General features: G+C 46.2%; 1 protein-coding gene across 1 annotated transcript; it reads right to left on the reverse strand.

Moving 5' to 3' along the window:
* Positions 1 to 355: 355 nt before the first annotated feature.
* On the reverse strand, positions 356 to 10,515 carry LOC120940530 (ERV-BabFcenv provirus ancestral Env polyprotein-like). The gene is made up of 2 exons (XM_040353456.1): positions 10,284 to 10,515; positions 356 to 3,170 (listed from the first exon to the last, which is right to left on the reverse strand). The coding sequence occupies exon 2, from the start codon at positions 2,944 to 2,946 to the stop codon at positions 1,141 to 1,143; it is 1,806 nt and encodes a 601-aa protein (XP_040209390.1). The 5' UTR covers positions 2,947 to 3,170; positions 10,284 to 10,515; the 3' UTR covers positions 356 to 1,140.
* Between the last annotated feature and the right edge of the window lie 1,245 nt (positions 10,516 to 11,760).

Consider the following 11,760-nt stretch of genomic DNA (forward strand, 5'->3'; position numbering starts at 1 on the left):
CAAAAAGAAGAAGAGACTGCTGCGTGCTTTGGGGCTCAGACTGCTTGGCTGATTTGCAAGGGGGTGAGGTGAAAGACTGATGGTGGATATCGGCTGCAGGTGCCAACTCTGAACTTTCAGCACAAGACTGGTTGGAAAACAATGTGAAGGAACTGGAGACACTGTTGTCAGAGATTGATTTCCTGTCTCAAAACAGAAGAAGCTTGCAATGTTTCACTGGCACAATCTGTTGAAATAAGAGAGACAAACACACACACACGGACACAGCTTCTTGTGGAAATGGAGCTGGAGAGTGGAGAGAGAGAGAATCTCCAATAATGCATCACCTTTAATAGTCCTCATGACATCACAGATACACACATTTGATTGGTTCACATTATACACACCCATCGTTCCCTCCCAATCACCCATGGACCCACCCATTCACCCTCCCCTCCTGTGAGCACATGTCAAAGTCTTTTGTTTGTGGCTAAAGCACAGGGGTTTCCTACTGAAATCTACAAGGAGCATCACTCTTTTTCCTAATGAGATGGGCTAGAAGGTGGAGCTGTCTAGGAGCAGGGGGCAGGGGAAGGAAGTCCATGTTTGGAAGGAGTCCTCTGGTTACAAGATTCAAAAAGCGAGAGGCAAGAGTGTTGCCATATAAGGGTACAAACAGTCCAGCATACACTTCTCCAGGTCATGTAACAAGAATTCCTTTGGTGGGGGGGGAGGCAGAGGAGAAGAAATGGAGTGGAAACACTTTTGAAACACAGTCCTTTTAGATATAATGTAAAAAACATTATATATCATTCCTGATATAAGCTCTTTAAGGAGAATAATCTTTTGTTGTGATACATATATTTCACACATGCATATATATAAAAAAAAACAATTAAAAAACAACAATATAAAAAACAATATGAATATATAAAAAAATATCAAACATTATTAATGGTTCTGATAAAAAATTAGCTTAATTCTAAAATAGGCATTATTACATTCTATCACAATCCCCCCTAAAATGTCTATTTGAGAAGTACCATTCCTACATTCTCTTTGCCCTTTCTCTTACTTGAGAATGTTGTAAGTGGTCTTAACAGGCAAGGACTGTAACAGAGGATATGGTCCATCTTCTACTTCCTTCATTTCACCCAAATTTTAAAAAGTAGGAGTTACCTCTTCAGCTGCTTTCCCTAACAGCTTCTTTATACAGGGCAGAATACAATAAAACATCACCACAACCAATATAACCAAAAACAAAATGGCTATACCTATTTGAGTACAAATGCGTTGCCACCCTTTCATCCACCCAAAATACTGGTCCCAGGGATCTGTCAGCCCTGAATTTATTTTTAACTCTTTGGAGAGTTCCTCTAATTTCTTAATGGCCAATGTTACCTTGCCATTCGGACCTGTATTGTCCGGAATGTACGTAGAACAGGTACTTGTTCCAGGTAATATTTTACATACACCCCCCATTTCAGCTAATATCATGTCTAGGGCCTTGCGATTTTGGAAAGTCATCCGTGAAGTGGCCTCTAGCTGTTCAGCTATTCCTTGGAGTGCATCCCTGGTGTAGTTAACAAACCTCTGTTGATTATAGTAAATATAATTAATCCAATCTACATTCTTATTTATGGTGATTATGGGAATCAGGGACTCAAAATCAGCAGCTACTTGATCTCTAGCTTTAAACTCATCCGGGACCCCCCTTGGAACCCCTATGGCATCTATATATACATGAGGGTCAAAACTACCTGCTGGGGCACTTTTACGCTCTCTATTGGAGTGCTCCCCTTGTGTTACCAGGTCCTCTACAGAAAAGATGTGCAAGGGCATTATGACTTTAGCAAGTGCACATTCCCCTGTCCATCTGTCAGTTAATTTAGTCCTAATCTTCATGTCACCACAGATCCAATACACATCTCCCAAGGATTGTATTTGATTTTGAACTAAATCTGCGGGTACACTACTGTATGAAGCACAGTATCCCTCAGAGAAGTTACCCAAGAACCTCCCCGCTCCCTGGTATTTTCCATAACATGTGTAATTACCGGGATATATAGTGATACCTTCCCCAGGCCTTGCTGTCTTTGTTATTATTGGGTATTCCTTTTTCCATGTTTCACACTGGGAGTGATCAGTAGTAGTGTTGGTAAATAGGCTCAGAAAACACTCCTCTTGAGTAGGAGGTATGTTTAATGGTACTGTTCCCAAATGGGGTTTAGCTCCACTACACACGTAACAGTTGGATCTTTTATGTTTCCCTGCACTATACCTCATCCATTCGAGCCACAGGTTGACATCCGAGAAACCAGTCTCAGCTGCCATTGTGTCTTCAAATGTGGGATCTGCTATGGCCACAATATCATCTAAGGTACGCATATCTTCTTGTGGTTCAGGGGAATCACTGGCTGCTTGAAGGGCCTTCCATTCAGATGAATTATACATGTCTTTAATCTGAAACTGTGCATGTGGTCCCCTCTCCCCTCCACTGGTCCGTACCCCTATAACATATGTGCCTGCGTCCGTAGGACTGGGATTCTTTATGGTGAGGATGAGCTTCGTACTATGTCCCTCCTCACCACTTGACCATATACCTGTTTTTGTTAAGCTCAGTCTATCAAGTAATGGCTCCCCATGTTTGTCTTTTTTGTTCAGGCCACTCTGTGGCCTATATTCCCAGCCATCACCTGTTTTCCAACCCACAGATTCCCAATTGTCACAATCCTCAACAGTATCACATATGTATATATCTCCGGTGGCAACCAACTGTCGCTGGTACACGTTACACTGCCATTCGAATTGAGGGACAGAAACCATAGTACAGAAATCAAATATGAAAGTGGCTACATGTGTGTTTGATGAATTATACCAAAACTGCATCCTATGATCTGTTTCTCTGATAGCCACCTTCTGTGTGTATACAATTGTCACTGTAAAAAGAAGGATATATAACTTCATTCTGATGCGGGTGGGTCACAATCCTCAGGAACTGGAGCCTTTTTGCAATGGGATGCGTGTATCCAAGTGTTCTTTCCGGGCAAACTTTACTGAAGTAGCTGTTGTCAGCAACCCTTGGAATGGACCATCATATCTTGGCTCTAGAGAATGTTTTCGGAGGAACTTCTTAACCATCACCCAATCACCAGGAAGTATGCTGTGAGTACCGGTATCTAAATCAGGATCTGGAATGGAAGAATATACTTGTGCATGGATATTAGTTAATTCTTTGGCAAGAGCCGTTACATAATCTACCAAAGTATCAGACTGTAATTGCAACTGTAATTGTAATTGCAACTGTAATAACAACCTAACCTAGGAGCTGTACCAAACAAGATTTCAAATGGGGACAAAGAATGCTTCCCTCTCGGGGAGTACCGTACACTGAATAAAGCTATTGGCAAACTTTCTGGCCAAGACAGACCTGTGTCTTTGGCCATTTTCAACATTCGGGTTTTAAGTGTCTGGTTCATTCTTTCCACCTTCCCACTACTCTGAGGATGATAAGGTGTGTGAAACGCTAACGTGGTACCTAGGGCCTTCCATATTTCTTTTGTAACGGTAGCAGTGAACGCAGGACCTTGATCACTTTCTATCACCTCGGGTACCCCATATCTGCAAACCACCTCCAAAAGTAACTTTTTAGCTGTGGTTTTCGCTGTCTGATTTGCAACTGGATAAGCCTCGGGCCATCCTGAGAACATGTCTACTACTACCAGGGCATACTTGAATCTACCACTCTTTGGCATTTGTATGTGGTCGATCTGTATCCTCTGGAAGGAGTAGAGTGGTCTAGCTGAATGTTTCAGGGGGGTTTTCTCCAGCCTTCCGGGATTGCATGCTAGGCAGGTGTGGCAGGACTTGCAGTACTGGTTAGTTAAAGTAGTGATTCCCGGAGCTACATAATGTTTGTTTATGAGTGAGTTCATCAAAGTCTTTGAGAGATGGGTTGGCCCATGGTCCCACTGTACCACAGCTGGGTACAAAGCTCTGGGGAGACATGGGCGGGTTCCTACAGTCCAAAGGTCATTCATCCGTACTGCTCCCATCTTATTCCATGTAGTTTTCTCTTGGTCTGCAGCGTCTGTTTGAGTCTTTTTAAGTAGGTCTGTGTGTACAGCTTCTGATTGTGGATGGTATATCCCCACAAAGTCTGTGGTTTGAGTCTCTAGAGGGGTCATGGCTGCTTGTTTTGCTGTTTCATCTGCAAGGTAGTTTCCTCTGGCTTCTGGTGTGGTTCTCTTTCCATGGGCTTTAACCTTGAGTATTGCTACTTGTTCAGGGAGTTGGAGTGCTGTCAGGAGTGCATCTATTGCCCTTCCATGCTTCACTCGGGTACCGGCTGTAGTCAAGAAGCCGCGAGTCTTCTATATAACTCCAAAGTCTTGGGCGATGCCCAGTGCGTACCGCGAATCAGTAGAGATGTTTGCTGTTCGTCCTTCTGCAATTTGGCAGGCTACTGTAAGGGCATAGAGCTCAGCCTCTTGAGCAGACATGGATGCTGGGAGCGAGGCGGCTTTCATAACTGTAGTCTCTGTGGTAACCGCATATCCTGTATGGTAATTGCCGAATGAATCTGCAAATCTGGAACCATCAACATACAAGGTGAGTTGAGGATCTGGGATCGGTGAATCCAGGACAGAGGGTAGATGGGTGGTTTCCGCCTTCATGTAATCATGTTCATAATTATCCAAGGTAGGAACAGGTAAATCTGTGTTCTCTTCTTCCTGTTCGTCCAGAGACATATCACGATTTCCCCCTTGGACAAGAGGAAGAAGGGTAGCAGGGTTCAGCTGCTGGCATCGAAGCAGTGTGACATTGTCAGGCAGGAGAAGAGAGCATTGCAACCGGAGGTGACGGGCAGAGGAAATATGCTTGGGCTGCACTTGATTCAAGATGGCAGAGATATCGTGAGGGGCAAGAAGCTGTAGGGGATAACCCAGAACAATATCTGAAGTTTTGTCCAATAGGGCCTGGGCAGCAAAAACAGCTCGGAGACAGGATGGGCCTCCCCTAGCAACAGAGTCCAGGCGGGCAGAATAGTAACCAATGGGGCGGTTACGGAGTCCATAACTTTGTGTCAGCACCCCTGAAGCGTGTCCCTGGGTCTCAGAGATAAACAAGCGAAAGGGCTTTCCATAGTCAGGGAGAACGAGTGCCGGAGCAGTGCTGATCGACTTTTTCAAAAGGTAAAAGTTAGTAAGGGCTTCTTCGGACAGGGCAAAGGGGACACATGGCAGGTTGTCATATAGTGGCTGCATGAGAAGGGAAGCCACAGGTATCCAGGCTCTGCAATAAGAGATCAGTCCCAAAAAAGCATGTAGGGCCTTAGCGCTATGGGGGCGAAAGGGCTTGGATGGCTTCAATGCGCTGTTGCGTAATGTGCTTCGCGCCATGAGATATGCAATGTCCCAGGAAGACAACACGGGGAGAGCACCACTGTAATCTCTCTTTTGAGGTCTTGCATCCTTGTTGAGCTAGGTACACCAGAAGGCTCACAGAAGATTGTTCCGCTGTTTCCTGAGAGGGGCACAGACGAGCAAGTCATCCACATATTGGAGAACCACAACCAGGTCCGGGTGGGGGTTAGGCCAGTTGGAGAGGATGAGGGACATGGCCTTGGTGAACTGGTTGGGTGAGTTCTGTGCGCCTTGAGGTAGAACACCCCAGGTATACTGTTTGGAAGCGTGGGTGAAGGCAAACAAGTACTGGCAGGAGGGGTCCAATGGGACACTAAAGAAGACATTTGCCAAATCGATGACAGTGAAAATCTTTGCAGATGGGGGAACCCCTGACAGAAGAGTGTGCGGATTGGGGACAAGTGGTGTCTCCAAAACGGTGGCCTCGTTCACTGCTCTAAGATCCTGTACTAACCGAAACTTATCCGGGTGACCCTTGGGGGTCTTCTTTTTAATAGGAAACAAAGGGGTATTGCAAGGGGAAGTACAGGGTATCAGGGCACCATTCCCCAACAAAACTTAAATTTGCTCAGAAATCGCCTGAGTCTGGACAGGTTTGAGGGGGTATTGTGCCCTTCTGGGAAGAACAGCTCCTGGTTTGAGAAGGAGTACCACTGGGGGAACTGACAACCTACCTACATCCTCTGGGCCAGTGGACCAGAGGCAGGAAGGTATTTGATCAAGGAAATGGTCAGGGATAGCTTCTGGCGGGACCTGCAGGGACATCAGGATGGGGAGGGAACATAATGCTGACGTGTCACCCTCACTCAGGGCAGTGGACACAGAGATGGACCCATCAGCATTATACAAAATGGAGGCCTGAAGCCTGGAAAGAACATCCGCCCCCAAGAGATTGAGGGGACAGGTGTTCGAAACCACAAATCTTGCCAACAATGCGGGGGTAGTACCCACCTGTAGAGGTCTCGTGAGAGGGCTGGACCGAGACTGACCGTCCACACCCACACAAGACACATCTATAGAGGATATGTAGGAGGGGTCAGGGATTTCTGCCTCCCGAATGAGACTACGACAAGCACCTGTGTCCACAATAAATTTGGTGGGGCGGCCCTCTATAGGAATCAAAATATTTGCTATAGGACCCACCCCTGACCGGGTTATGGCGTCCATTATCGGAAGGGAAGGGGAGGAGGCAGAGGACACAGGGTTGCCGGTTTCCTATTGGACAGGCTGAGGGCGCTCCCCTCGGGGAGGAGGAGGAGGGAAAGCCCTGGCATTTGGACGCTGGTCATACCTGTGGTCAGGGTATTGATCATACCTGGAGTCTGGGTACTGATCATACCTGGAGTCCGGGTACCGACCATTCCTGGAGTCCTGGTTCCGATCATATCTAGAGTCCTGGGTCCGATCATATCTAGAGTCCTGGTTCCGATCATACCCACGGTCATACTGCTAAACGGCTAAACCGTCTGGGGGCTCTACAGTCCCTCTGGTAGTGACCCTGAACCCCACAGTTAAAGCAAGTAATCATGGGTCTCCGGGACAGGCTGGGAACCACAGCCAGTGGGGGTCGGGAGCCACAGGTAGTGGTTGGGCGGGAGGTACAGGTAGTGGTTGGGCGGGAGCTACAGTCATTAGGGGTGTCACCTCTGGGAGTGATTGTTGTACTTCAAGACCTCTTGCAACAGGCAATAAGGCGTCTAAGGATAATGTCCTATACTCTGGACGGGCCACCATCAGTCCCTTCCGTATCGATTCTTTCAAACCTGCGACGAAAGCACTTGACAACATCTGATAATGAGCTTTGGTATGTATAGAAAATCCTAGATCAGTAAAGACCTGAGTGAGTCTCATGTAAAACTTGTCCACTGACTCCGTCGGGCCTTGTGTCACATCCTGAATGGTAGTGGCCTGATCTGCTAATTTACCCCTAGCCCAGTCCTGTAGCTGTTCACAAAACACAACCCCCGAGTGATATGAGACCTCGCTGTCTAACCGGGCATTATTAAAATATTGATCCATTAAGGGCCAGTATGCATCTTCTGCTTTAGTTTAACACAAGCTAGCTAGATCCTTCCATGCCGACGAGTACGTCTTTTGGATCTGTGCAATTCTACGAAAAAACGGCATCGGGTGCAATTCAGGGTCGGGGAGAGAAACTACTAGGGTGGATGCTTGCGAGGGGGAAAAGGAGGCGTACCTGAGTGGAGCGTCTGGCAGCATACGGCCAGGCCCCGAGTTCCAGGTTATCTCATCCTTCAGGCCCTGGGTTCTACACCTCTCATCAGCACCTTCCCATTCAGAACCTGCTGGGTCATAGGAAGGTAGGCTGGGGGTTTGGCTGGGGGGTGGGGGTGGTAGTGCTGCAGGAGGGAGTAGTGCCCTTGCAGGGGTAGACTGAAGGGGCCCTGATACTGGAGCGTATTGAGCGGAGGCAGCAGATGGCTGAGCCAGTGAGTCCGATACTGCAGGCATCACCGGGACAATGGCCGGTGGGCAGTAGTAGCTGCCATCTATGTTCAATACTGGATATAGAGGACAGATCGGTGTGGGTGGAGGGGGTTGCGAGACAGGAGGTGGGTCTGTTTGCAAGGAGGAGGACTTCTGGGGGAGGTCCTCCGACTTACGACTGCATTTGTGGCAGAGCCCAGGGTGGTCAGGATGTGGGAGTCCGGACCTCCCACATTCCCTACACCCCCAGTTGGAGCCACCCTCATAGGGAGGGGGCAGGATTTTACCTTTGTGGTATACATACATCAGCCCCTCCTTAGTCTGCAATTCCTGTTCCACCCACCCCTCATCCATCAGACCTCGTGCAACACGAAGCCAAGCTTCCGCTGCTGAAAACAAACTACTATTAGCCAACAAGCCCTTCTGTTCAATTAACAAGATTCTCCATTGTTCTGGCTGAAGCCTGCCACCATTACCAGAAAAATTGGCAAGCGTCATTAACTTTCTCCAGCCTTTTACGCCCTGCTGTCCCTCCCGCTGAAGCACAAGGTCATAGGCTAGTGTACCCTCAGCTGGCCTCGTGAGCCGGGGACCCATTCTCAACCCTTTCCCAGTAAATGCACTAGTAACAGGCCAAAAATCCACGCACCCCAACAGAAACAATAGTTATGCAAAAACGGGAGAGAATGCGAGAGAGGAAAAGAGGGAAGTAACTAAGGTAAGGAAAAGAAAGGGAGGGATGGGGGGGGGGAGAAGAAGAAGAATCAAAGAAAAAGCAAGATGGAGGACGAAGAAGAAGGGGAGGAGCTATCAAGAAAGATGGAGAATGAAGAAGAAGAAGAAGAAGAAGAGGAAGGGAGGGGCTATCTAGAATGAAGAAGAAGGGAGGGGCTATCCAGAAAGGCAGGAAAAATTTAACAAGATGGAGGTGAAGAAGGGAGGGGCAATCTAGAATGAAGAAGAAGGGAGGGGCTATCCAGAAAGGCGGGAACATTTTAACAAGATGGAGGTGAAGAAGGGAGGAGCAATCTAGAATGAAGAAGGAGGGAGGGGCTATCCAGAAAGGCGGGACAAATTTAAAGATGGTGGTGAAGAAGAAGGGAGGGGCTATCAAGAAAAATGGAGGAGAGGAGAGGGGGGTTAAGTAAAAAGTAAAAACAAAGAAAGAAAAAAAACTTCAAACTTCTGTAAATTAAAAACAAAAGTCAGCAGCAACAGCAGTCGATATATACAACAAGAAAAGCCAGATACATGTACATATATAGATATACAGAAATAAAGGGAAACCAGCGCTTATTTCTCAAAAAAAAGTAATTGATTAACCATGTGTTCCCTCCAGACTGGCAAGGAGAGGGTTTAATATGAAGAAAGAGGGATGGGGTTGCGAGATGGCAGATTAGTTAGAAGCAGGCAGGAAAAAAAAAGAAAGAAGAGGATGGGGTTGGTAGAGGTCTATTCAGTCAAACAAGGCGTCTAAGGATAAAAAAGAGATAAACATCACAGAGACAGAGAATCAATTACTTTTCCCAGCATAAAAATAATTAACTAAGAATTGGGAAGGGGGGGTGATGTGAACAGAAACACACAGAAATTAGAGAAACTTCCTTTCCAGACAAACAAAGGGTTAAGTATGCTAGGTAGAAAGAAAGAAAGTTAATTACTGTCCAGCTGTGACAAAGGGCATAGTCAAAAAGAAAAATGAAAGCAGTTTAGGCACAAGTTAGAATATCAACAATAGACACAGATGCACAATTAGCAAAACAAGAAGCCACACATAGCCCAGAATAAAGCCATCTCACCAGGCCCATCTGCAAGGCACAGATATTGAATCCCTAGTTCCCTCAAAATAACCCCAATTTAGCTAACAAAAAGAAGATTTGATATATTTACCACAAGCAGAAATACAGCAAATCCCATACAGATCACGATGTTTTAACCCCAATTTAGCTAACAAAAAGAAGATTTGATATATTTACCACAAGCATAAATATAGCAAATCCCATACAGTTTATTTCTCGCAGCCAACTTCCTTAGTGGCTATATTTCGACTACCCAAGCCAAGATGCACCCCAATGCACCCCAATGTAGCTAACCAAGCCACAGCTAACCAAGCCACCATCAAACACCAGTCGGCTCACTTAGTCGACCGACGACCAAACTATCTTAGCCGGCCGATTCCACACACCCCTTACAGACAACCTCTAAAAGAAATGGCTATATTCAGTTAACAAAGAACCACACGAACGGAAAGACAATACACAAGACAACAACAAAAATTGCAGTAAACCAGTGCAAGCCTGTCCAAAAAAAGTTTTGGACAAGAATAAATACCGTCTTTGCAAAGGCTCGGAATTTTTCAGACGTAGCTGTATGGGAATAGAGGGCGTCTAGCTCGAAACACAACGTATGGAGTCAAAAAATCGCACTTACCGTGCTTAGGGGTTCATGACGCCCCATTCAATGGTAGACGGTCCCTCAATTTTCAGCCAGCTTCTTGTGTGTCTGCGCAGGCCTGCCTCAAGTCCAAAAAGCACACGTTGGGGCCAATTGTCAGAGATTGATTTCCTGTCTCAAAACAGGAGAAGCTTGCAATGTTTCACTGGCACAATCTGTTGAAATAAGAGAGACAAACACACACACACACACGGACACAGCTTCTTGTGGAAATGGAGCTGGAGAGTGGAGAGAGAGAGAATCTCCAATAATGCATCACCTTTAATAGTCCTCATGACATCACAGATACACACATTTGATTGGTTCACATTATACACACCCATCGATCCCTCCCAATCACCCATGGACCCACCCATTTATCCTCCCCTCCTGTGAGCACATGTCAAAGTCTTTTGTTTGTGGCTAAAGCACAGGGGTTTCCTACTGAAATCTACAAGGAGCATCACTGTTTTTCCTAATGAGATGGGCTAGAAGGAGAAGCTGTCTAGGAGCAGGGGGCAGGGGAAGGAAGTCCATGTTTGGAAGGAGTCCTCTGGTTACAAGATTCAAAAAGCGAGAGGCAAGAGTGTTGCCATATAAGGGTACAAACAGTCCAGCATACACTTCTCCAGGTCATGTAACAAGAATTCCTTTGGTGGGGGGGGGAGGCAGAGGAGAAGAAATGGAGTGGAAACACTTTTGAAACACAGTCCTTTTAGATATAATGTAAAAAACATTATATATCATTCCTGATATAAGCTCTTTAAGGAGAATAATCTTTTGTTGTGATACATATATTTCACACATGCATATATATAAAAAAAAAAAAAATCAAAAACAACAATATAAAAAACAATATGAATATATAAAAAAATATCAAACATTATTAACCACTTAAGGACCAGCCCATGTACATATACGTCCACAATATGGCACGTACAGGCACATGGGCGTATGGGTACGTCCTCGCCTATTAGCGGGTGGGGGGTCCGATCGGGACCCCCCCCGCTACATGCGGCGGTCGGGTCCGCTCGGGGAGCGATCCGGGACCACGGCGCGGCTATTTGTTTATAGCCGCTCCGTCGCGATCGCTCCCCGGAGCTGAAGAACGAGGAGAGCCGTGTGTAAACACGGCTTCCCCGTCCTTCACTATGGCGGCGCATCGATCGCGTCATTCCCTTTATAGGGAAGACACGATCGATGACGTCATTCCTACAGCCACACCCCCAAACAGTTGTAAACACATACTAGGTGCACCCTAACTCCTACAGCGCCACCTGTGGTTAACTCCCAAACTGCAACTGTCATTTTCACAATAAAGAATGCAATTTAAATGCATTTTTTGCTGTGAAAATGACAATGGTCCCAAAAATGTGTCAAAATTGTCCGAAGTGTCCGCCATAATGTCGCAGTCACGAAAAAAATTGCTGATCGCCGCCATTAGTAGTAAAAAAAAAATAAAAAATAAAAATGC

The sequence above is a fragment of the Rana temporaria genome, chromosome 5, assembly GCF_905171775.1.
Source record: "Rana temporaria chromosome 5, aRanTem1.1, whole genome shotgun sequence".
NCBI classification, from domain to species: Eukaryota; Metazoa; Chordata; class Amphibia; order Anura; family Ranidae; genus Rana; species Rana temporaria.